At 39.8% G+C, this 27,446-nt stretch overlaps 1 protein-coding gene across 1 annotated transcript in view; it reads right to left on the reverse strand.

The window, feature by feature from the left end:
* The window catches only part of CLVS2 (clavesin 2), a 57,264-nt gene that overhangs the window by 19,996 nt on the left and 9,822 nt on the right, over positions 1–27,446 (reverse strand). The window contains exon 2 of the mRNA XM_051615512.1: positions 26,143–26,317. Within this exon, the coding sequence (XP_051471472.1) occupies positions 26,143–26,317 (175 nt within the window). The remainder of the gene's footprint in view (positions 1–26,142; positions 26,318–27,446) is intronic.

Consider the following 27,446-nt stretch of genomic DNA (forward strand, 5'->3'; position numbering starts at 1 on the left):
CATAATTTATATGACCTATCCCCAAAAGCTTCCTTGCCAAGAATACAGCTGCTGTTGCCTGCTCCTGCCCTCAGCACATGCTAGGAAGCAAGGTTTCTACTTGCTCTCCACTGTGGCAAGTAGAAACCCTTCCAGCACATGTAATAACAGCAAGATTAGTACAGGACATTTTCAACCGTACCTAAGAGAGCTAAGTGCCAAATTCCAGTGTGGGTCTTCTTAGTGGTGTCAGAACTGTTACCATAGAGATAATAAAAATTACCCACATTTTCCATCTTTACCAAATGCAAAAAATTAAAGAACTTCTTAAAGCCCACAATATTTTCCACTCCTTGGGTATTATGTCTACATTTAAACTTCTGAAGTCTACTTTTAAAGAGTTAGCTCCCCTAGATGAAAACAGTACTGGTCAGCTGTGTTTGCACAGCTCTTAAAAGTGGGCTCTTAGAAACTGCTGGGAACCACTGTTTGCCCAAAGATGCACTGGCAGCCCAGCCACATCAGGACCTCACAAGCATGCTGTACATCACCTGCAAACAGCCCATCTGAACATACCTTGCCACACATTAACACTGTGAGAGTGCTTGGGCACATATCCTCTGGGGTCATGTTTGGGGGCAAGCTGTCCTTATGGGCAGGGAAACTGTTTTTGCACAGTCAGGAGGCATCCTTCAAAGGACTGTCTAGACAAATATCATGAACACACTCACACACTTACTTCAGGCTGTTCTTGAGGGCTGTGATAAACTCAGGCCATAGCATCTGCAGGCAGCAAGAGGCTACAGAGTCAAAACTGTGAAAATTGTATCTTAATGACAAAAATTATGCTTTCAAAAATAGCATACTAAATTGTTAGTATCTTAAATACAACTTAAGAGTTATTCCTGAAGGTAATAAACTGAAGTCTCTGTGGGAAACTGTTCTTTTTCTTCACATAAGTCTAAAACAAAATGCCTTTTAAGCACTTCATGGAGAAAACAAAAATCACTATGATTAATCTAAATAGTATCTTCATAATGGAAAGCTCCACTAGAAAGACATTGAAACATTCTGTCTGATGCAAGATGCAGCATGACTATACTTATTTTTTAGCATTTTAAAGATGAAACTTGGGAAAATCAGAGAAATAAAAGCTCTGGTTAGAATATTTCATTTCCTTAGTATCACAAGAGTTGAATTACCAGAGAAACCAAGAACTGTCCACATCAGGAAAAGAAACCCAAGTCTTGCTCCCAAACTGTAACTTTACTGAAGGTATGAAAGAACGAGGCATTCCTAATACCAAGCTTCCCACAGGCATCCATCCATGACAAGGGTAACTGCAAGGGCTCAAAACAAAGTAACTTGTGTGTCAAGACTGAACACATGTGCTCAAGGAATGACCATATCCAGCAGTATGGTAAAATGATAAAGAAACTGAAAAGTGTATTTGTGGAGTCTAAAAGTATTTGGATTGTTTTGTTTATGAAGACAAATACTGGAAGGCAGATGCTATCTATAAACACATTAGGGAAATAAATGAGAGGTGAGGAAAGACCCTTTCAAAACAAAGGACAATGCTGACACCCAAAGAAACAAGAAAAAGTTCACCATGAACACAGTTATAACGACTGGAAAGTGGTAGACAGGTTTGAATCTTCTATATAATTTCTGAATATCATCCCAACTGATGATTTTCCAGAAGAGCCAGTGCCAGCCTATGGATTTTTAAGTCCAGATTGGGTTCAGTCAAAATTTGCAAGAGGCAACATCAAACTGACTATCCTGAATGGTGTATCAGTAAACCTGACAGACAACAAGGTGCACAGGTCTGCAGATGGATAAGACTTCACAGAGGTAAAAATGCAGGCTTCCTTGTTGTGGCAGCTTTCAAACAACACTGAATAGTTTTACAGGGCCTACAAGTTACTAGGTTAAAAGATACCAGTTCTCAAACCAGAGTATTCACTTTTTTCCATGGAAATGAAGAACTTCTGAACTGCTGCCTACAATTTTATTATCCAAAGAAAAACGCAACTCGGTTTCACACAGTATGCGTTAAAATTGGATTATTACTTTATCAGTTCAATATATAATAATAGATAGAAAACTGCAGTGATTCAAGAGTTATTTTATGATACATATGTTTCCTAATACCACGAGGAATCTATCTCCATCACTGTCACTCTATGCAAATAAGAGGCATGAGAATTGAACAGAACTATAAAATTGGAGAGATAGTGGTTTAAGAAAAATCAGCTGAAGACAGCCATCGAGACCTAGAATGCAGCATAATTAAGCTTTAAATTACTGGGGAAATTGAATGACTGACTTGAGATCCATCGGTAAGTATATTTTATTAAAAGTAGACGAATCATGGACTATACAGCATACAAATTTTCAAGAGGTCAGTTCCCAGCAGTACAAAACTATTTCCAGTTCCAAAAAGTGTTCAAATGTCTTTGTCACAGTACAGATTTGAGATTTACTTTATCCTTTCAGCTTCAAGAAAGCCTCATTCTGAACTGCTCAGCTACGTTTTAACTTTACAAAGGTGCTTGAAAAGATACTGTTTTCTACAAGGTAACTCCACCTCAGCTTCTCTCTTCTGTACCGTTAAACTACTGCTGGTGATACACACACATAAAACACTCCTGGGAACCCAACGAATTTCAATATTGTTTGAGGGAAAACTGTCATTCTGGTTATTACTCTGAAGGTTCGTACATCACTGTTGTTGAATTCTAATTTCAGTCCTCTGTCTTTTCAAAGCTACATAAGGATGTCTGTCCCTGTGGTAGCTGCTACGGAGGAAACCCTGTCAGTAAAAAAAAGGAGATTCACAACAACTGAGCAAATAATTATTCATTTTATCATATGTAGGACAAATCTAGTAAGTTTATCATGCTATCAGTATGTGCAGATAATGTGACAATAGAGTCTATCCTAAAATCACACTTTTGGAACTCTTAAAAATTCATATCCAAGCAGTTGGAAGATCAAAATCAGAAATGCAAACCTCTTCTTGCTAAGACAGAAGTGGAACCCATGTGAATCTCTTCTCAGCAAGAGAAAATAACAGTAGCCTCATTCCATGTTGCATACCCACAGAAAAAAATAACTGAACTCTGAAATCATCAGAGTGCCAGGTCCAGTGCTGGGCTTCTCAGTACCAAGCAGACAGGGACCTACTGGAGTTACTCCAGCAAAGGACCTGAAGATGACTAAGGGTTTGGAATATCTCCCATACAAGCAGAGGCAGGAATGTCCAGCACAGAGGAGAAAAAACTTAGGACAATCTTAGCAATGTACATAAATTCCTGAAGGGAGGGCATAAGAAGCCAAAGCCAGGCTTTTTTCAGTGGTGCTCAAAGGCAGGACCAGAGGCAATGGACACAAATCAAAGCATAGGAGGGTCCTTCTGAATATAAGGAAACCATGTAAGAGTTCACAGTTCTGTCAGACACTCATGAAAAATATAACAACACTGAGGTTACATGAGGTCTTTTTAGCTGGTATTTTCCAGAAACACTTTCCCAAAGCTGAGAAGTTCATAATCAGCCAAAGCAACCAATGTGATGACAGATTTCTCAAAACTAAGTAAAAAACTGACTTGCAGGTAGATGTTAATATTTACCCTACATAGTGTACTCAAGCTGCTTGGCTCACAGATGAGATCTCTCATATTTTCATCACAAGTGACTGCTGAAAATGTGCACGGCTTGCTCCACCTAAATGAAGGCTTACCTTACTTAAGAACCCTGAAGCTTCATGCATCACTCTCTTTGAACCAGGATTTACAAAATGTAGCTGCTGCTAAGCTGTCTACACAGCACTGAATGGGCTCAGTTTCCAAAGGCTAGGAATGAGCTGCCCCCTCCCCCATTCTGGCTCAGCACCCACCTGGACCTAAGCTTTTCAGAAATGTCACAGAGGGCAAGTCAAGGCAGCCCACAGACCAGTGAAAACCTGCAACACTCAGATTGACTCCATTCATTTACAAAACTTCTCAGAGAGAAGTTCAGTTTCCATCTTGAGACTGCTATGCTCTAAGCTCTACCCTCCTAACAAAGGGCAATTGCATCTGAAAGTGTCTTTTTTCCCAATATAACATTAACAAAAGATACTGCTGTTGCATATGTAATATCTTCAAATATTTGTAACTATAGTTTGGAATATGTACATTGCTCTACTGTTAAAAATACTATTCAAATCGTAGTATCTTAAATCCAATGCACTACACTAGCACAGCTTAACAATGTGCACAAAAAGATCCTGCTTCCCTCCCCTTCCTTTCTACTTTTCTGACTTGGTCACCTTCTGATTTGCAGCCTTCTTCAACAGCAAGGCTTAATTTTTCTGCTTTCTTATATTACTGTCACTCCAACGTAAGTGGCTGATGCTAACAGGAGAATTAAATCCCCAGCACAGAGACAATAACATATGGTATGCCTGAATGAACTTAATAGAAGGAAGAGACACCATGTTGGCTGTCACTTGCTTCCCATCCATTAGGACCATCCACTGCACCATGCCATCCAGCACACACATGCTCTCAGTCATTCAACCGTGCAACTTGTCATTCATGCTACAGCTGCAAATGTCCCTGCTGTGACCACCATGAGTACCTCAAAACAAGCCTGAAAACACAGAACTCTTTTCTTCAGTGAGAGAATCGTTAAACAACAAACCTTAAACAAGCTCCTATGCCCACTTAACTGAACAGTCCAAAGTAATTTGTCAGCAACTAGGAAATGCAGTGTATGACAAGTTGATGCAAAATGAGAGCCAAGTAGACACGTAGACAATGGCGTTTTCCAGCCTGCTCATTCGCAAAGGGATGCAATTGTTGAGAGTGTCTGGAGAGCATGTCGCAAAGCTCTTGCACCTCTTAAAAAAAATAATAATAAAATTAAGCAAGTAAAATCTTCTGTTAGGTACTAACGGGTGTGGGGTTACAGCAAGAGACAAATACAGACCCAAAGCATAGCATGTTTGCTAAGACACAAGGTATTTTCAACTGCCAGTGAACACAACCACATTAAAATAAAAAATGTGTCAAATAGGGTGTGTGTCTGCATCTGTGTATAAAAATCATTACATCTCAAACATCAAATTAATCTCTTAAATAATTTATTACCATGGATAATTTGTCAGTTTCCAGTAGCCTATTCACTTTAATTTAAAATGGATTTAAGAGCTCGGAATATCAGTGAAGGAAAAAAAAAAAAAAGAAGGCATTTCCTATCTAGGAACCAGAATCAGTTCTTTGTGCCCTACTGGTAGATCAATTATGTATTAGAGCTGTGGCTGCTTGACTTTTAATCCATATTAGTTCACAGACCTTGAGCAAATGTGATGACACCACATTAAAAAGGGAAAGCATTAGAATAAACTACACAGAAAAAAAAAGGAAAGCAGATCAAGCAAAGAGCCAATTAATCAGTCAAATGTCAGCAATGGAGAGACAGGCTGCCTACTGCCAGCACATGGGGAAATAAAGAATGCACAGGTAATTCACTTAAATTCCCTTAAATGTAATAAATCCCAGTTGGAGTAATCATAAGATCGTTTTTAACATGTTGCACTGTTACTCTTCTTTTGGCAATTCAGACAAGAGAATCAGCTGATGTGTATATATGTGTACATTGTAGTAATACAGATCTTTAATACCTGTTCTCATCCTGAATGAACAACATTTCAAGCCACATTCTAGATATCAGATACCAGCTGTATGCTTAACCATTCAAAGATCCTGGCTGTGTATTTACTGAAACATAATTTAAAACATACTCCAGTAGGCTTTGCTCATTTTGGAGCCCAGCTGATAAATCCCTCCACGCAGACGAAGCATTAGTCTTCCATTTTCTGAACCCAAATTCCTGCATCATCATCATATCCCACTACAGCCTTTCAGCACTAAAATTAAAACAAGAATGAATATTTAAGTGTTTTGTGATAAGAATGCAGCAGATAAATCTGCCAGTATGTGAAAGTTAAAGGCAACCTTAGAATTCGAGTTCACTGAAATACAGAACGGAGGTAGATGTTAAAAAAAAAAAAAAAAGGAGAGAGCGGGAATTACCTCAGAGTGCTTGCTAGCTATTACTGCTGCCCTAGGAGCTGCAGTTTGAGTGCTCTAAGCTTCCATTTACTTACAAAGTCAACGTTACTTGGTTGCAGTATTTTTCCTGCAATGCACAGTAGTCTCTCCTGGAGACAGGAACAGATACAGCCTAGAGGGAAACAGGGACGTGAGGTGTCTGAATGCTCCACTCAGTACTGGCAGCCTTCCCAAACAGAAACATTTCAGTTTTGACCCATTTGATATTTGTCTACATAAAAAAAATGTCTCTAGAAGGAAGACTTTCGATATCAACTTTTTCATTGAGTCTTGATAGAAATTTGAGTCTCGTCTTAGAGAGGCTGTAGTGTCAAAGTTTATAATATTTCTACTTAATCTTTTAAAATAATTTCACTGCACTTGTTTGGGGTTTTTTGCACATGAATGCAGCACTTTGGAACTACACTAACGTTCCACTGTTATTTCTTATTATAAAAAATTAAGGTTACTCCAGAATCAGAAATTGAATTTCATGCAGATGTGACGTGGAGAGTTATGTGATGAAATAAATTACAGGCAAGCACTATTCTTGTTTCTCAAGATATCCTCAGTATTCAAACAAATTGCTTTGTTATTTTGAGAAGCCTCACTGCTGGAAACTTCATTGCCCACTTCTGTGACTATGACAGACCTCACCTGCGAAGCAAGGCCATGCAGATTAATCTCCAGATGGAAGCCCCAGTGATGCAGAATGGTGGTTGGCACTTCAGTAACTGGTTCCTTTCCTTTGGACTCAACTCTGCCCCAAAGCTCCAGCACAACTGAACAGGTTTGGTGTGCCCGCTGGAACTGACAGCTTTCAGCAGAAAAAAAGCAACTGAGGTCTTTACCACTTGTGGTTGTATAAAGTCTCATGGTGTAATTGAAAAAGTAGACGTATTAACCCCCATGTTGTGGTCAAATAACTCAAGTAATCTCCTTCTGCCTACCTAAATTCCCTCTATACTTTCAGCTGACTCCAGCATTTTTACTGCAGCATTCAGCTGCCTCAGTCACCAAGTCATTGAAAAACACCAGACATGACAATTTATTCAATGCAAAACGTGATTGGGTCATCACTACAAACACTTAATACTGAAAAGATCTGTAAAAGTTAATAGCAAGTGGGTCTGCTCAGCTCAACTCTGTGACATTCCAGTCCTGCTGCACCAGCCACCAAGGGTGAGTGCAAAGATCTTCAAAGCCATGTTTTTCATACACAGCTCACTAGCTTGAGCTCACTGGGGACTTGTATGAGTTTGACTGCATCAGGTGTACTCCACAATCTCTGTCTGTGGACAAGCCTTGATTTATTAAAATGTACCAGAGGAAATACAAAGATACATAAAATAATGTTTCACAAAACCGAAGCAGCATCTGTACCAAGCATTTAATAGTACCCAGGAGCATTCACAGAGGAGAAATTCAATTATCTATACTGTGAAACTGTCAGAGCAAGTCAAAGCCACCTAGCTCTCTCCCAGACAATTTGGAAGGTAGTACAATTCAGGCACACTCCCAAAGCGCACTTTGGATGTAGCTATCTGTTTAGGGTAACAAAACTTTAATAGCCAGGATGTGGCCACTCCAGCACTAAGGACCAGCCCTGGACATACCTAGTTTATTAACACAGACATAGCTATACTCTCTCAGAGACGTTCTTCACTGGCAGCTGCTCATTATAGAACACCAAGAAATCCATGAAAATATTAAGTAATTTAAAACTGTTTTGTCTCTTACAAAGCAAACATATCCACTTCCAAATGTAAGCTATAGACCTTATAAACTCTATTGATCAAACAGATTTAACCTAATTAAACAGAGTGGCTACTTGAGAACTATGAGGTCTATTGTGTAAATACATATTAAGAAGTCCTGGGAGCTGTTTCCATCCACTGCAGTGGCCATTACCGAACAGCTTTTTTTAAAGAAAATTAGCATCACACAAATGTTTCTGATAATGTTGTTTGTTGTTTACACTTCCATTGTCCACATTCTGTACAGTCTGCAATGCTGACTGGAATGACTGCAAGATATAACCAATTCTCCAAGCAAAATACTTTATAATTATTACTCTCTTATTCATCAGGTGTTCGCATCCCAGCTCCTTTCCTACAGGACTGAGTAATCTACTGTGTAGTGTATACTGAGTATTAAGTAAGTTCTGTCCATATTCCTACTAACTTAGGAGGTGTCTCAAAGTTTTCAACCTTAAAACACCAGGATCAATAATGAAATTGGTACTTGAGGAAAGGGAGGGAGCAGAAAGCCCAGTCTGAATATCAATCACAAGTGAGGGTCACCAGTGCTTACTGACTAGGAGATCTGGTGAGAGTGCACAGGGGTTTCGCAGAACCTCAGCTACGGCAACTTAACTGCTTCTCAGGAGCTAGACTCAGCATCAAATGAGAACTGGATGCAGTCTGATTACATAATTAACAAATCCAAAGTAAATAATAATCCACACATAGGGTTGTAAATATTGACACTGGTAGTTATTTCTGATGGTCTTAGAGAGTAACTCATCTGGGCTGTGAGAGTCTGCTTTTTAAAACAACACACCCGTCTGGAAACAGCTCTCCACAACTGAGTATCTACTGAATGCTTTTTCTATAGAAGAGGCTTCATAATCATAATAATAACAATTTATCCCCTATCATCAGCAGGGTGAACAGCACCACCTCAATGAGTAAAGAGTTAGCAAACCAAGAAGCTCAAGTTTTAGTAAATAAATAACATGATCAAGACCTCTTAATAGTTTTGTATTTCACAGAAGAAAAATCAATTTACAAGTATTTCACTCATTGGAATACAGCTCTCCCTCATTGTGTTTTTTGACACGTAATTACAAAAGTAGATGCTTTCACAAAAAAAAATTAATTCTCTTTTCTAAAGTGCTATTGTTAAACAAGTGGTGACAGATTAATATAACCCAGCAACGATGCAAAAAGTCTGCAATGTGCATTCCACTAAAGCACCAGCTTTATAAAATGAAAGTGTTGTGGCATGATTAGCACCCTGCATATAGTTTTATATAGTCCACATAAAACATGATTCTTCCCTGATCTGTATCATACTCTGGTGTGTTCTTCAGTACTACACAAAGCAGTAAAAATTGCAGATGCTATTTACCACCAAAGTGTGTGGACAAGTAAGTGCATCAATCTAACCTACAATTGCTGCAAATTAAAAGTATTCCCAGTAAGGATGATACCACATTGCCCAGGACATGCCACCCAGCCAGGTAGAGCAGATATTTTATTTTCAGATGTGAGATCTGAAATAACGCTTGAATAAAGAATCAAACTGGAAGTCAAAATTTTGAAATTCAAGAAAGTAACTCTCTGTCCAACCTGGCATTCCTAGCTTTGTTTAAATCCACATCAAACTGACAACAGCTCTGGTGATCTCCATGGACAGGTGACTGCTGCCAGCTCTCCAAAGCTGCAGGGCTTCAGGAGTGCAGGAGGATACACCAGAGCTCACAGGAGCCTGCAAATGGGTGTAGGGGAAGAGAAACGGTAAAGATAGACGTCAACCACAGAAAGACACTGGCATTATGGACAGGACAGTTTGAACCTCCTCCAGTGGAGCATGCTGTCTAGCTCAAGAGGATGGAAAAAGGTATCAGAGGTTTATATCAGTTTTGATCCTTTTATGCAAGGATGGAGAGCAGCACACATTACCTTACATGTGTTAACTAGAAATGTGATTGTTAAAACTAACTGAAGATGTTTAAAGCTGAGTTTGACTCACTGTTATGTAATACTGAAGCAAACAAGATCTATCTTAGGACTCTGAAAACGAGGTCAAAACAAATGGCATACACAACACAAACCTCTACCCCCAAGTCCCACTTCCACAGCCTAGACCTTGTCTGTCTCCAGCACTCCCACCTGTTACCTGGGAAACAACTTGGATATTCGTCTTATCAGCACCAAGTCCTCTAGTTGTACTGCTGATGACATCTTGCAGAGATGGCTCCTATTTTCACCCTTCCTTCTCCTTTTCTTTAGCATATAAACACATTACAGTACCTTTCACTACAAAATAGCTCACTGTTCACCCCATCTCTATTTTACTGTTAATGCATAACCCATTTTCTCTGCCTTCTCCCGAGTCTCCCCACTCTATGCAAACGGTCCTCCCCAAGTGTCAGTGCTGTAGGGTACCTTTCATCATCCCAAAGACGAATTGCAGTCTGTCTAACCTGACTAAATCTGACTGAATTCCCTTTTCTAGTTTCTATTGTGTTCAAAAGAAAATCCAGCTTCTGAACAAGATGGGGTGAGAAGCAAGCAACACGTAACCCAATGGGATGCACTAATGTGACACACTAATAACAAAACCAATCATTTTGAAACCATCTGCTTTGCAGCAAAACATGTCTCCTGCAATGCAATACGTGAATCAAGGCAGATTATGCCCAGGATTCGCTGCAGAACATGGAACAAAACAAGTTATCCTAAAACAGCCTCCCTACCAGCCCGTGAGTGATGCAAGCCCAGGAATGCCAAATAAAGAAGCAAACAGCATGCCAGGGCCCCATTCACTCCATCCGGCCTTACCTCAGGGACAGATGGTGTCAGTGACTCAGAAGAATGCCAAAAGGCTCTCATCTCACAGCAATAACCTATGTCCCAGCCCTGTGACAGTCTGTCATCCATGCAAATGGTATTTTTCAAGGACATAAGTGTGAAGTTGGGTCTGGTAGGAAAAGATGACAGAGTGATCTCAGGGACTTCTCATTTTGCAATCTGGGCAAAGATAATTCCATTCTGCACTGTTTTATCAGTGTGCTCCAAACGTGCAAGAAGGCAGGGCTTTTGGAAATAATGCTTGGTAACATAAATTACAGCTTATTGTACTAACTTTGACCAAGTTAAAGTTGTCAAAAACCTTTCCGGGATGGAAAAGCCACAGGGGAAGCAAAAAAGCTTTGTGTGCAAGACTTCATGACCTTGAAGAAAATCAATCCCAGCTTCAAAATGTTTGCCTTTTTAAAAAAAAAACAAAACAATATGAAAACAAACAAACAAACAAAAAACAACACCCTCCAGATTCTGCTTTTCTATTTTCTAGGACTGGTTTTTTGTTCTTTTTTCAATTAATGTATTTGCAAAATAAAATGAAGAAGATGTAGTTTTGTTTTCTATTTAAAATCTTTTCCATTTCCAAAGTGTAAGATTACGGCTTTCTCATTTCTAGTGCAGGAAAACATGAAATTGCATTTGTATTTCTTTTACCAAAAAGTGGGCACACCACAGAGTGAACAAACACAGGGAAGCACTAGCTCAACATCTGGCCCCAGTCAGGACCCAGGACTCATTGAGAACAAGGAAACAGAGGACAGAACTTTGCATTGGTAGACTGAGACCTGGCCAGAAATTAACTGCTGAGAAGACCTGTGCCAGTAACAGCTACAGTGATGGCAACCTTAGAGCCATAGTGCTGCAATGACATAAGCATGTTAAGGTTCATGGAGGAGAAGAATTTTCTTTTAGTAGTCAAAATCATAGAATCATAGAAATATTCAGGTTGGAAAAGACCCTTGGGATCACTGAGTCCAACCATCATCCCTACTCTACAAAGTCATCCCAATAGTACAGAATGAGACAGTTACATATACACTAAAACTGCTATTTTGGGGTGTTGTTCCAAAATGAAAGCATTAGATGGTATCTTTAAGTCCCTCAATAGTGACACAAATAAAAAAAAAAAAGTGACACTCTTCCAACCTCAGCTCAGTGCGACAAATGCTCAAAGGCCTGTCAGTCACAACTCAGTTTCCATCTGCCCTCCCAACTCTGAGCTATGTCTCAAAGCCCTTTCCAAATCCACTCTTCTTTGCATGGGCCCCAAAGCACTCTGCCCTCTGCATCTTTCTCTTCTCTCCCCGTGTGTCAGCCTGGGCACTCACTCTACAAGTGTGTGTTCAAATACCATCTCTGTGCTGCGGTAGCTCACGTGAAGACTTCTCTTCTCCAGCCCCTTACTACACCATAACTGAAAATCGCAGCCTGTTGCTCTGCAAAATTTCCATCTTTTAAGCCCAATGTAGCTAGAATAAGAGCTGCTAAACTTGGCACCTTTACCTCCATTCTCAAACATTGCACACAACAGAGCCAAGCCATTCATCATATTCAGGCCCTAGCATCACTTTTGATTTTGACCTCTTGGCCACCATGTATCTCACCTCTGTTTACATCTTGCAAACTCTGCTTTCATAGAGTTGCTTAGATATATAAGTGCATGAGAAAGTGTGCCCACTAAAGCAGCAAATTATCTTTTTTTTTTCCAAAAAAACCCAGAGGCTTGCCTTTTTTATTATTTCAGAGAAGACTTCAATGCTGTAAATGCATGTTTTTTTTCATTTCAGTCCTCATGTCTGTTTTTCTAGCCTGTGATTTAATGAAAGATTAAAGACAAGCTTATGAAAGTTCACCATGGCAACTGCTGATGTCATTGGGAACTGGATTCCCAATTGGGGCTAAAAGAAAGATGAAGACCATATTGATAATTGACAATATTTCCAACATTATTCATCTACCTAATTAAGCCACAACACCATCCCACTATGTATGCCCAAAAACCAAATGAGCAGAAAATGTAGCACTATTCATATCTTAGCTACTGGTGTTATATAAATTAAGTCCACAGAAATTAACTGCTCATGGAAGGCACAGATTATTAACTCCTTTCCTATTCAGAGGCAGAAAAACATAATTATTCATGCAGCTACTTCATGATGCCATGCCTTCGATTATCTCACTGAAAAAATACATGTGCATTCTTCAGAAAATGAACTAAGCATTGTATCCTACCTGCTGTAAAATGAAGCAAGGTTTTACACACATTACTAGCTTGGACAGCTTTGCATGTACAGCACAAGTAGTGACTCTCTCCCTCACTGGGTTTGCCATCTTTTTTAGAAGCAGTGAAAGCTTTGTGTACGTACAAACACAAGAACAAAAAGCACATTTAAAGTCACCGTGTTCCCTCTTGGCTCCTTCTGAGGCAAGTTACTGTGAAAATGCCTTTATGGTATTTGTTGCTTGCTCCGTCCTCCTACAGCAACCCTAAAACAGTGTACTGGAAGGCAGTCAGCGCTACGGCATGGAGACACACTCCTGTCGCAAGCCGGTACCGGGGAGCTACTGGCGGTCAGGATGCTTCTGAGACTCCCCCTCCCGATGTGCAGGGGTTTGTGAAGAAGCCCGAGGGTCACACGCGGCGCTGCCTCTCACGCAGGAACGGCCACCGCGGGACCGTATTTCAGGGTGGTAGTTAGAAAGCACCCCCACCCTACCCTGCTCAGAAATTGCCTCTAAAGCCAAGGTTTGCTCCACAAACTAATCGGTTTATTAAGGGTTAACACAAACCGAGGGATGATGTTTAGGGAGAATACAAATGTAAATGGCTACCAGGGATATAAAGATGTATGTAGTGAGAAAGTGTCCCTTAGGGAGGCAATGCAAAAGGTCCGGTGCTTTTGAGGGAGAGGGTTAAGGACCAAAGGGAGGAGGGAAGGAGGGAGGAAACTCGACGTCAGTCCTCCTTAAGAGGTCGCGCTGTGTGTGCGAGCACGAGGAAAAGAATGTGTGTGTGTGTGTGTGAGGTGATCTTACCCTCCGGCGGCTTGTCCAGTGTCGGTCGGTGGCCGGAAGGCAGGACGGCAGGTCCGTGATGTCGGAGGGGCAGCCTCTCGGCACCGGGTGCAGCGGCCGCTGGTTTCCCCTCCACCGGCAGCAACACGGGGAGGGGGCTCCGGCCCCGACCCCAGGGCTCAGGACCCCGGCACGCTCGGCGCTGAGGCTCAGGCTGGACCCGGGGCAGGTGGGCAGGGTGCCAGCACCAGTGTCCGCAGCAGGGCGGTGTCCCATGCAGAAAGTGTCCGAACGGGCCTCAGGGAGGAGGGAAGAGCCCACCTGCTGCACTCGCCGCCTTTGATACCCCCGGGACCCACCCGTCCAGTCAGTGTCACTGTCCAGGGCCAATGAGCGTCCATGAGCCCCACGTTAGGGCGGTGACTGTCAGGGGCACAGGATGGCTTGTCGCCCATCCTTTCTGTCCCGTACCAGATCTGTTGTTTTGGGTTCAGTTGTCCTTGAGAAGCAAGTCTGTTTTAGTCCGTTAGCTGGGGATAATCAGGAGAGGCCTTCGCTGGCTTAAAAGGCATTTTGTTTAGACTGATGTGGGGAAGAAAAGAACAGTTTTCCACATCTCACCCCGTGGCTTTTACGGCAGCAAGGTGTAAAGTGAAGTTTTACATGCATTAATATATATCTGGATTCCTGCCCAAATCCTTCTCCTCCTCATTTGATCCTTCCTCTCCTTGGGTATTAGCTGGAATATATATGTATGAACAAGGGAACAATTCCCATACAGTATAAGTATATACAATCATATGTCTAACAATCTAACGTATCTTCAAAAGCTCCATGATTACTAATTATTACTAGTTTTAACAAATAAGTTAAATCAGAATACCTGCCATAAAACCAAAATTCCCAGGGATGGAGCATGAGCATGGTGGGTTTCAGGACTATTCTGAGAAAAAATGAAGTTAGAGGAGGAAACATAGATCCACTACACAGCTTTAAGAAAAACCAGCCATCAGTACAAGTAGTTTATGGTTTATGTATCTACTATGATTACAAGTAATGACATGCATAAGAATGGACATAGATGGACCATCTTCTCACTGCATTTAAGTGAAAGCCCTGAGATCTAGAACTGTGCCTGAGTACTGGACACACAGTCAAGAGGCTGCACAGTTCTGCTAAACAGTGTGGCTGTCATCTGCAGGGAGGGACATCAGAGCTCATTACAAAAACATGTAAGGTTGTCAAAAGGAAGCTCTTAAAATAAGACGAAGTTGTTACAATTGCCATATGAAAGTAGAACAATGCATCAAAAAGATGCAATGGGACAGAATATCAATAGGATGAAGAAGATAATAAATAATAAATACTAAGGCTCACCTTGCAAGTAAGATGCTGCTCAGTGTGATTACATTCCTACAACTTAAGGCAAGAACACATGGTCCAGGTTGTTCCCATGGGTAGTTAAATGGATTCATTCTTAATTGGCTTTCCATGCAGCTCTCTTTAAAGGCTTGAGTGCTACTTTCCTTTGATACTGCATTGATTTTTTTCTTAAGTTTCCTCCTATCATGGCTACCTTGATCAACTAGTGTGCTATAAATAGAACGGTCAGATTGCTTTCACTGGTCTCATTAAATTGCACCCCTGCTGAATTTCTGTGGAGAACAGAACTGGATCATACTGATAGCAATAGTATGATGATGCCCCCAGGTTTTCCAGTGAAAATCAATTGCTCAATATTCCTAACAAAAAGCTTTGAAGATCATGACCCGATGGAGCTCAGCTAATCCTCACAACATACATCAAACCTTACTTGCAATTCTGCATCTCTAAAAACCCCAAAGATAAAGGATGGGAAAATAAGTGGGTAAGGAGCTCAGCCAGTTCCTCTGATACATAATCCTGCATCAATCATAACTATTTAAGTGTATCCCCTCATAATAGAAATATGTTGCTGGTGATATGCAGCTAACCCATATAATTCTTCTGGAAAGTGGACTAAGGATTCAAGGAGATACACAGTCCCAAAGCACATTTGGTCTGTTAGAGTCACCATCTAATGGTGGTGTGCTTACCAACTAAAACTAGAGGGGACTGATGATATTTGGTAGTGTGATAGAGCCTAACTATTGCAGATGTATGTCATCCATGACTTCAGAAATGTTAGTCTTTACTATGTAATGGTCTGGCAGTATAGCTTTTAAAACTCTGTTTTAGAAACTATGTCTTACACAATGAGATGGGAAACAGCCATAAAATAGGAAATGGAATTTTCTACTTTGATAAAATGCAAAATCTAATCTGAAGGGCAGCTTTTAGACCTTCATTCTGCCCTACACCCTGCCCTACCCTTTTGTAACTATCCTGTCATAACATCCTTTCTGTCCTCTTTCCCCCCCCATTAAGCACTACCCTTCAAAATCTTTTCTGTCTTCCTCCCAAAATCAACCTACATTTTCACCACATACTCTCCTGCAAATTGAAAATCCCTACTGCAAAGGCTGGGGTTTTAATTACTTCACTTGAATTACTGAATGTATCCTCTGTTTCTATATGGATTCACTAGTGTCTGGAGTATACTCTTACGGGGTTTTCTTTATGGAGGTCTGAAGGATCCTTTGGAGACCTCAGAGGACTGGCTGTACCCTGCAGAGAATTTGCAACAAGAACACTGGAGAACTACCAGTACTTGATGATTTATCCTAGATCCTTCATACTTAGCATGGTGGCTTTCAGCCAGAAGATGCACTGCTCTCAATGAGACTTTCAGTCCAATAGCTTAGTGCGGGAAGAATGCACCTCCCAACAAGATTTTGTGGGTAATGAGTCACATTTGGTGCACTATCAAGCAAGAATTAATGACAGCTGCAGTTTAAGCATATCTTTAGGGAGACTCTTTCCTGAATCACAGTAGGACCGTTTTCTCATTCCAGAACATGTTTTCAGTGGGGGAAGTGCAAAGGACTGAAATCCAGTTCCTCACAGACCGAAAGCCATCCCCAAAATTATTCTAAAAGAGGTAGCAGACTCTTTTGTCTAAAAGATGTTGCAGCTATTGTATGGTATTAAGAGTCAGTCCCATAAAAGAAGGGAGATGAATACACATTTTGTAGTTAGAACTCGAGCCTATACTGTGAGGGCCAACAGAACCAGCAAGCACCCCAACATAGCCAGAACTGTTCTGGGTGAGATGCTGACAGGAGACTTTCTCAGTGACAAGTGCTGGAGTTACATTCAGGTTTTTTGATTGAATGCACATCCAAATTTCCACCAATTGGATGACATATGCAGCCACCTCAGATTTCAGACCATATCTATGGTTGAGTATTCATTACGTACAGACAAAACATTAGCGGTCCACCTTTTTTAGTACAGAAGACATTGGAAAATATTACAAGCACCATTTTGCCATTCCACATACTAAAAAGCTAAAAAAGGTTTTTAAGAACATATTCTAATCTTTATAAAATATGCAGGAAATTAATAGAGAAATTAATTCTGCCTGGGGTCTTGGGGTGAGGTGTTTTGGTTTTTTTTAAATATATTATCCAAGTTGGATTAGAAGGAGTTTGTATTTAATTTTTCCTTAAGAAATACCATTTTCCGTATGTGTTATGAATCCAAAATTTTAAGTCGTGAACTACTTTAAATCACCAGAGCAGCACTTATTTAAACACAGTTATGCCTATTAAAACATATGAGAATTTAATTGTCTTAATTTTTTTTTTTAATTATGAAACATGAGATGAAAACAACCACCACCAATCATATAATTTCCCATTTTTATGGTGCTTCCCCCTAGAGAAGTTTCCCATGCTTGTTTTTCAACATTAGTGAAATATCACAGCAGTGTTTTTCCATGCATGGCAATCACTTAAAACCAACATCAAAATTTTGCTTATAACAGAAGTCAAAATGGGTTCATAAAACTAATGGTCACAGGATCTAAACATTACACAAAAATCACAAAAATATCCCCAGTATTGTTCTGGGGAACGAGCACTGATACCAGCCCTTAGCTGGAATATGTGCAAAGGCAGTGTGTACTGAAGGAAATAACATAAAGCCAACCGTCCACAGCCTCATAAGAACACAGAGGATTTATAAGCATCACAGAAAACAAAGGTAAGACTGATTCAAAAAATAATTCCAAAAATGATCCAGCATATCCTTATGAGGTACATCGGAAAGATGTGTATATAAAATAGATTGATAATATAGGCAATTTGGACAATATCAAACAGAGTAAATTTAAGCTCCCCAAATAAAGAGGATTCTACTTATTTTAATCTCTCACCATTTCCAGTGAAAACAAGACAGGAAGAACATCCACAGGTCTTGATTACAGATCATTGTTATTGCAGATAGATACACCATCAAACAATTTCTTTCTTTGGGTTACTTAGAATCACACACCAACTCCTGCTTTGGACCCAAGAGCACATGGTGAAACAGGAAAGGATTTTATAAGAAGTGACATTTTGAAATGGAAAAATTAAGACTAATGCTGAGAGAAAATACAGAGAGCAAGCAGTCACAGAGAGGTTTCCAAAGAATGTGCTAGACTTGCCTTCAAGACTTTAAACTGTATGAATTACTAGAAAATATAATGCATTACATAATCTTGCCACAGCAGGAAGGTGAACTATGACACTATGATTTAAATCAAATTAGTTTTATTTCTGAGTGACCTTACAAGAAGGAATACTATTTATTCCCTTCATGGCCTTAAGATTCTGAAGCAAATAGAAATATTTAGACCTTGACTGAGAAAAAGCACTTCCAAAAATAAATATATGTTTTGAAACTGAGGAATGGTTGCAACCATATAGTTGTTGAATTGTGGCCTACCAGAAAACAGGAAGTCAATCACAGTGCCAAGAGTTAATTGCCTACACTGAGTTTGTGCTACAAGCCCTTCTCTTCTCATGCTGGTGCCACTCACCTTAATGTATTAGTTTTTCAGCTTAATCATGGTAATTTAGTCACTACATTTAATACAGACAGTCTCCATTTCCCGATAAATAGAAATAAAACAGAAAAGTGGTTAGCATTTAGCAAAAGCTCATGAAAGAGGCAGTCTGCATATACAAGAATCTCTTCTATTTTCTTTCTCTCAAACTGCAATAACTTTAATTGGATGTTTTTCTCTGTTGACAGAGCTAATGGAAAAATGTCAACTTTGAGCATTATCATTGGTTTCTACACTAACCCTGACTACGTTTTTTTTAAGTAGAAGAAAAATCCAGATACAATAAAATCTTCTTTTCCTTGATCATGTCATGTTATTCCACCATACCCCCAGAAGCTCCCAGCATCTCTTTTGCCTGGCCCCAAGAGCAATGAGTCATATATACCAAGCAGATCAACTCCAGTCTGAGGAACTACAAGGACTGCTTCCTTAACAGTCGGTGACCGGAGGACTCACTTGATATATGAACAAACCAGGGCTCACTCTCCAGTGCTTCTTTCCAGAGTAGTATGACAACCAATGTGAACAGTGGTTAAGAGGAGATTTAGGTGACTTGAAGCTCATTAGATGCCAGATGTGGGGAGGATCCGGAGAGTGGGACTATAAGAGGCTGAGATCTCCTAAGGAGTCTAAGATGAACTTAACATGCCATGTAAGCACCCACAGTAACAGATTTTAGAGCATGACATCAGGACCCTGATACCAAAAAACAACACATCAGTGGAGACTAGCAGAAAGTAAGGCAATGTCAACAGTGGGATGAGGAACTGGGGAAGCTGTAGGGGCTTGGGCAAAGGCGCTCAGAGGGAAATGGGCAGGAGGAATGGGCAGGAGAGTCTGTGCCAGTTAGATCAAAGTGCCTGAATCAAGCCAAGATCCCCACTCCTTATCACTCCTTGCTTACAGCAAATATATGCAAAACATTGGCAAAGTGCCCACTCTCATTCCTGTGCAGGTTCACATGGAGGATGACAACCTTCTGCAGGCAGTTACTCTGCTAGCTCCAGTGGCAGTGTTTGGGTGGTATTTAACTCCATTAAGCATCCTTGCTATTTTCACTAAAACGCAACACGGCAGATTTTTCTGGGGGTGAAAGGGGAGTTCAGTTTACTGCTTCTTACCATTTGTTTCCAAAAGGCAGCAGCCCACACAGTATTACATGCATTCGAAGAGCATCTAATGAGAAGCTCTAAATTTAGGCCATGGTAGAATTTAAGCTCTTGGCTTGGGGGTTCACGATCAAGACTTCAGAAGTCTCGAATCTTCCTGATCAAAAATAAATGGCAGCCAAACAAATAAAAGGTGACTGAAAATCAGACCATGGCCTGTGACAGCAGGCACCCCAATATTAGCAGACACTTTTAACAGTAATCTTTCGGTGTAATAGCTCTTGTCTGGAAAAAAAAAAAAAAATGAAAGAAAAAAAAAAAAGAGAGAGACAGACAGATAATAGTATTCCTTCATCTTAAAAGTGTGTTTGTGAGAGTAAATAAATTACCACTTGAAAGGCATTCAACAATTTTTTATTGATGAGCATCATTAAAGTATCTTGCAAGGAAATAAATTATTCTGTCTTTAGATAACAGGTTAGCTGCTGGGATCACACCAAACGATGGCTATGTCTATACAGACATGCCTGTAAGCAACTGAACTCGAGCTCCAGCTATCAAGTCCTTTCTCACCTGGCAGGCTAAGCCCAGGCAGACAGCAAGTGAGAAGCTAAAACAATTACTTCCAGTCCACTCTGTTTCCACAGTAAACTCCTGGCAAGCCTTTTGGATGGCCTTCTTACAAGTAAAGAAGATCAAATACGTGCAAACTCTTGTAAAATAACAAGGTCTTAGGAAAAATATTCCGTTCTGCTTCTGCTACAGAATATGAGTTGAACCGGTACAAAATTGTGCTGCTTACAAGATCCTTTCTCCAGTCTCTGGGCTGGTCCTGGGCTGAGGGGACTCTCACATTTACAAACAGCTTCATCCTTTGATAAAAAACTGAATGAAAGCAGCTACATGATTTACTAGCCCTCCTGAAAGCAGAAGATACTCCCATTAGAAGCTTGAGCCTGTTACTTTTTAATAACCTCCCACGCACTATATGAAGTATCAGGACCTTATTCTCAAAAACTGGCAAAAAAACTCAAGCAATGAATGAGTGTTTTTATGGTTTTAATTTTGGATGCAAAGACATTTAAAGCTCTTTTTTGTACTGCACTGCTCACGGATACTCATTGCTAGTACAGAGTAAACTGTTCCTTAAGCTCATTATTAGCAATCTTAGGCCCTGTGACCATGCAATTAGATACAGTCAAAATACTGTTTTTAAAAGCATCCTTAGTTTTGGAAGTTCCTGACTGACATATTCTTGACCCTCCAAGCTGCTGGCTGTAGAGATGTAGTCCAGAACTAGGTGGTGAGATGTAAGCACTGCCTGTGTATGTCTAAATAGAAAGGGGAATCAACCATGATGTACAGTTAAGATTCCCTGTAAGACAGTGATGAATTTTATGTTCAAAGAAAATGGGAGTAGAAAATCCTGTCCCTTTCATCACCAGATTGTCTATGCTCTGGTCTCTGTTAATTTCACCCTACCCTACTGCAACAAATCTGACTTGGGGATATTATTCTTACAACTCACAAGAACAGCTGTTTCAAAGATGTTTTAGATAGCAATAGTAGCTGTAAGCATGCTGTCTTCGTGTTCTTTCTGTTTTACTTTCATGTTCACAGTAACGAGTTTGTTTTAGCTTACGAAGCCATCCTTTGTTAACAAAAAAAAAAAAAAAAGTCATGAGCAGCTGAAAGACCTGCCTTTTCCCCCACAACACTGTCACTCTCTCTTCCTGTAAACATCCTCAACCCAAAAGCAAGAGTCCTCTGTCTTCTGCAACAATGCTGCCTGCCCACATATGTCCCATTCCCAGTTTAAATGTGTATGATCTCTTTTGCCCCAGCTTTTTACCTAGAGGAAAGGCATTTATATTCAGCCACCAATAAATAGGCAATTTTGCAAAGTGTTTGGAGGTACAGCCTGTCTGAGTGGCAACACACAAAACAAGTCTGTCACGTATTCAAGTATTATTATGAGCTAAATAGAAATCAAGCATTTAAGAAGATTTAGTGTTCCAGGGTTCAGAATCCTAAATATCAGTTCATGAAATAAGTGTCTCTTGCATACTCACAATTTTAAGTTTTGCAAAGCTCACTTACGATTGCTCCCAAAGCTGTTTATTAGAGTTAATAATAAACCTCAACTTTCAATACAATCTTCAAATTTAATTTTTGGTCTTTGACACTGTTTTAAACTGCTTTGTGAAAACAATGCTCCCTTGATACTTAAAGAAAAGCCCACATAGGTAGCTATAAAAGGACTAGCCCAAAAAAAAGAATCATATCAAGATCCTCCTCCCTCTGCTCAAGTGTTCCCAGCTCAGTGTTTGGGGCCATGGGAGTGCCAGGAGGAGTAAAATGAGAGAAAGGTTACTTAAAATGGGGTAAAGAGGTGTGGAGTATCTATACACAATTATGTCCCATCAGAAATCCATCAAACCCCACATCCTGTCCCCTTCACAGAGACCAGAAATGAGAGCCTATAGCAGATACAATGCAGACAGCGTACGTGGTATTTCCACTCAGCATTCACCTCACTTCCAATTATGTGCAGTCTGAGGAATTCTGAACTTTGCTGTTGTATTTACATGTTTAGTAATCTTCAATTCATTTATCTTCCACAAACTGCTGCATTTTCCCTAAACACAACTAAACTTTTAGCACCTGGAATTTCCCATGAGTAACATGAGCTCCTTCACAAGCCCAAATTCAGTGCTCTGCTACAGAAAGTAGCTGAAAAGCAAGCACCTGAACACTGGGATTCAGAGACATCCATGCATTGAATTCACTGAGGAGAGCCAACAAAAGGGACTGAAATCAGAGCATGGATTTCTGTCTCAACAATCCTTCTGCTCAGATTTCACAGCTCTGAGCCAAAACCTAGACACCTAATCCAGACAGACACTTCTCACAAAATAAAGAGTATTACATGTTGTATTTTTTTATGTTTTTGTTCTTTGCTACAGAAGGCACAGGGGTTTTAAGTGCAAATCCTCCTTCTCATTGTTTAGGGACAACATAAATACTGCAGCCACCAGCATCCACAGGGAAGTGTATTGCTATTTTTTTCCTTCTGGAAAAAAGTTAGTGTATCACCTAGGGCTGGAACATTAAGAGTCTCAGCAAAGCGCCCCAGCCTCCACAGGATGTATTTGCATCTTGATTAGCAAAACCATTTTGTTCTAAAATTCAGCACTGACCTACAGTGCACCAACTGGTTGGTACAGCATAGCTGGGATCGAAGGTGATCAGGGGGCTGGAGCACCTCTTCTGTGAAGACAGGCTGAGAGACTTCGGGTTTTTCAGCCTGGAGAAGAAAAGGCTCCAGGGAGACTTCAAAGTCACCTTCCAGTATCTGAAGGGGCTAAAGGAAAGCTGGGGAGGGACTTTTTACAAGGGCTTGTACTGATAGGACAAAGGATAATGGATAAAAAAACAGGTTATACATTAGGAGGAAATTCCTTAGTGTGAGGGTGGTGAGACACTGGAACAGCTTGTCCAGGGAGGTTGTGGATGCCCCCTCCCTGGAAGTGTTCAAGTCCATGTTGGATGGGGCTTTGAGCAACCTGGTCTAGTGGGAGGTGTTCCTGCCCATGCAGGGGGCTGGAACTAGATGATCTTTAAGGTCCCTTCCAACCCACACCATTCTATGATTCTATAATATGCTGGAAATTCACATCAGTTTACAGATAATCACTATAATTCAACACTAAAAATGCCACAGCCAAAAGGCTCCTTTCCTGGAAATAACTACCTGGGAGGTTTTACTAATGTATACAAGTTAGTTCAGGGTATGATTCTTTTCATGCTCCTACTCAGTATACATATGCAAACAAAGTATATAGCAGAACTTGTATTCAGTAGAAAGCTGTATATATTTACCTATCTTACTTCCAAAAGCAATTTCTTAAAAAAACCAAACAACAAACAAACAAAACAAACAAAACCAGTTATAATTAACTCACTTTTGTATATGTCATATTCAATATTCTGCTCACTATGGAAGCTAAGCAAATAGAATGCAAATTTCGTAGATTTCATTCAGGAGGCAAAGGGATTTGGTTAACATCAAATTCCATGGTCACTAATCCCACATTCCCTGTTCCTTTCCACCCAAGTAAGACCAATATTTAAATTCCCCAAATGGTAAAGTTCAGCATCTTGAGCTCTGTTAAATCTTATAACACAAAGTAAATTCTATTTCTCTGATTGAACAGGGAGTATTTACAATAAAGACCATAAATAAAAAGTGTGTATGAGTTGTTCTTGTTCTTTTTCATACCACCTGACTACGCACTTTTTACTTTGCCATCATTCAGAACGAGGTTTTTGCTGTGCATTTCTATCCAAAATAAAAGAGAAGGCAGTCCCTGTTGAGAGTAAGGATATGTAACATTTCAGGCATTAAATCTCTGTACCACCTTTCTACCATGATTTCCTTTTATTTCCTACCTGATTACAATTGGTTTTGAAGTGAAATTCACCCTCCAAGATGCTCAGTACAGTTTTCTATAGCCCTTTCCACTGATTGTAACATATATTCACATAGAATAATGTCTACTTAAAAGTAAAAATGGGAGGAGGGGAAGGGGCAAACAAAAAAACAAGCCCCCAGGTAGTATAACTAATGGGAAAATACCACTAGAGAGACAGTCAGTTTTGCTACTACAAGAATGTTAGCCCTCATATCTTCAGTTCTGCCCAGAAAATAAAAGGGTGTATTATAAGACACTGACTCATTGATTTCTTCAAAGGATTTGTGGTAAAAGTTGCTGCTTACAGATAACCATACTGATCACAGATGATGACAGGTTCCTCAATTGTTGGGGAAGTTTTATCTTACATTTGCCACTTCAATGCCTTCTTATTCCCTCTGCTGGAGCATTTCATGCCCAGATGTACATTCCTGGAATAAACAGGACTGAAAACAGTGGGCAAAAAATTATGTCTTGGGTGCTGGTCACCATCAGACTGAGCATATTCAAATGTACAAATGGGTAAATCAAGCCAATGGACTTCACCTCAACTCAGCAGTGAAGCAACCAACAACAGAAGAACACAGAGTCGAGCTGAAGTTTGGTAGGTCACACATATTTTCTGATGCAATTATCCACTGCAGCTCTCAAAATAACCATCTCTGAATAATGTCCAAGAAGAAACACCACCATTTAAAAACAAAGACTACTGAAATATTTATTCATGTTCTTAACAGGAAAAGAATTACTAACTTTGAAAATAACAGCACAGAAAAGAAAACTGAAAGCAGTAAAAGAAATTGGTGCACTATTATAGATCTCACTGCTGCCTTCTGATGTAGTTCTCAGGACCATGGAATCACACTGTGGCATAAGGAAACATAACAAAATGAAACTTGAGATCTTTATCTCATGACTATCACTACATTTTGGTGTGCAACAGCAGGCTGAATAATGCTTAAGCCACATCAAAATTTAAATCAAAACTCCATCCTACTGCTATAAAAGTTTCTTCAAAAATAACAATATCAAAGTGAGAAAGTTCAAAGATAAGACTGTTATTTTGTTTTATGAGTCATAAAAATGTATAAATGATAAAAACATCACAGAAAAGGAATATACATCCTTGCAAAACCAAGGCATGCTGCCATAGGAGTGAATTACTGGTATTTTTAAGCAACTCAGGTTGGCACAGTAAACAACTACTTTACAGTTTCTAGTTTTTCATTTTAATAAGCATTAAAGATCATAGGAGACAGCCAAGAGTGATATAGTGTCCTTTCCACCAATGTGCCTGTGCCAAATAAAGTGCATTTACAACGAGCAGAAAGAAATTTAAAACACTGTATACTCAGTCCCAAAAGCTGCTGCTTTAATTAATCCTGACCCAGCAAAAGAGCAAAGCACATGCTGAACTTTAAGTACATAAACAGTCGCAGTTAACTGTCTAATCATAGTGCCCCACACTTTTCAGGACAAATGATGTAGAGCCTGTCTCCAATGGAATCAAAAAAAACCCAACCTGGCGCAGCAGCAGCAACCCATATTTCATTAGCCCTGTGCAAAACAACAAAATAAACTGATTACTTGTAACTTCCTGCTGCAGAAGCAACAGTTTGAAGTTACAGGAAGCCAGACCCGTTGGAATAAAGACAGAAAAGCTACTTATTTATGGCAGAAGGAGCCTACACACCAGGAGTTTCTGCAGTGAGCGAACAGAGCTCCCGCGTTAGCTTGTGCGTCTGAAGCTTGTCTCTGCCCATCTCTTAAGATGGTTAATAGCTTTGCCATTCATAAAATTTTGGATTTTTGTTTTTTTGGGGGATTTTTTGCCACCTAGATTTGTAATGTATTGCAGGACGAAGAAGTATCAAGAAAAGAAAGAAAAGAAGGTTACCTGAAGGCCCTCGATGGCTAATCTAAGCATGCTTGGTGTGAGCTTGGAGGCCTGCTTGAAGGTGAAGTTGCTCCAGTCTATAATCAAAACAAATCCATTCACTTGAAGCTCAGGGTCTTCTATCATGGCTTCTAAAGAAAGAAGTATGGCGCGCAAAATATCCACCAGTGTGTACCTGTGAATGTTAAGGGGAGATTTGGTTAGGAAAGGAGCAATGACCACGGGCGTGGAGAAGTTCTGAGTTTTGTTCCTTTGTACGGCTTGTCAAAAGTTTAAAACAAAGGAATGCAAACTGTCAAAATTCATGGGTATGTAAAGCTGGAAAGTCTCAACAGGTCAGTTAGTTGAATTCATCCTGTGGAGCACGATTATGTACATTGAGACCATCAGCCAAGCCAGAAAAAAACTACAACAATATTACACACCAAAAGCATTTTTTACCTTTTCTTTAGTCTCCTGATCTGATGTAATATCTCTGCATTTTATTAAATGTACAAACGTATCTATGCAAATTGTAGTTTTCTGAAAACACAATGATACCAAAACCCGAGTCTTAACACAAGAAGCCTAGACCCAAAGTTTACTCCTGTATTTTTCCAAGGGATTGAAATAACAGCTTCTACAAAGTTATCAGCTAAAAAGGAATTTCCACGTGCTCCCCTTGTTCCTTTCTCCGGGTGAGGTTTTAAATCTACAAAGGGTATTACATAAGGCTGACTACTCAAGGATCTTGAAAGCAGAAAGTAACATACACTAGGGCTTTGAGGTGTTTCTGGTTAAGAGCAATAGCAACCTTTTAACAGTCACTTAACTGTCTTCTGAGGACACATAAATTATGTGGTTTCAGGAGTAAGTCTGGAACATGGTATTCATCAGTCCTAGAATTTTCTATGTTAAATTTGAGGATACAAAGATGCCACGTACAATATGTAATTATGTGTTTCAGATAAATGCACATAAACTTTTCTTAGATTTGTGACCTTGTAAAAAGATCACATAATTTCATATTGGCAAGCCCTGTTGAGTATAATCTTTCCTTTTTGAAGCTAAAGCACCTACTACAGCAGATGAACAACTCAAATATATACAGCAATGTCATCTTTAGACTGCCATGTAATAGTTACTAATCCATTTTGTTTAGCTTATTGTTTGTGGGTTTTTTTTTAAAAAAAGGCAAAGCACCTTAATTATCTGGGTTTTTTTAAGAGATATGGCAGTAGTAGTTTAACTTTTTATTTTTTTCCAGGTTAACTATGTTTTTTATCTAAAAACATTTTAACAAGTAAGGCAAATAGTGAAACAGA

This window comes from Apus apus, chromosome 3, assembly GCF_020740795.1.
Source record: "Apus apus isolate bApuApu2 chromosome 3, bApuApu2.pri.cur, whole genome shotgun sequence".
NCBI classification, from domain to species: Eukaryota; Metazoa; Chordata; class Aves; order Apodiformes; family Apodidae; genus Apus; species Apus apus.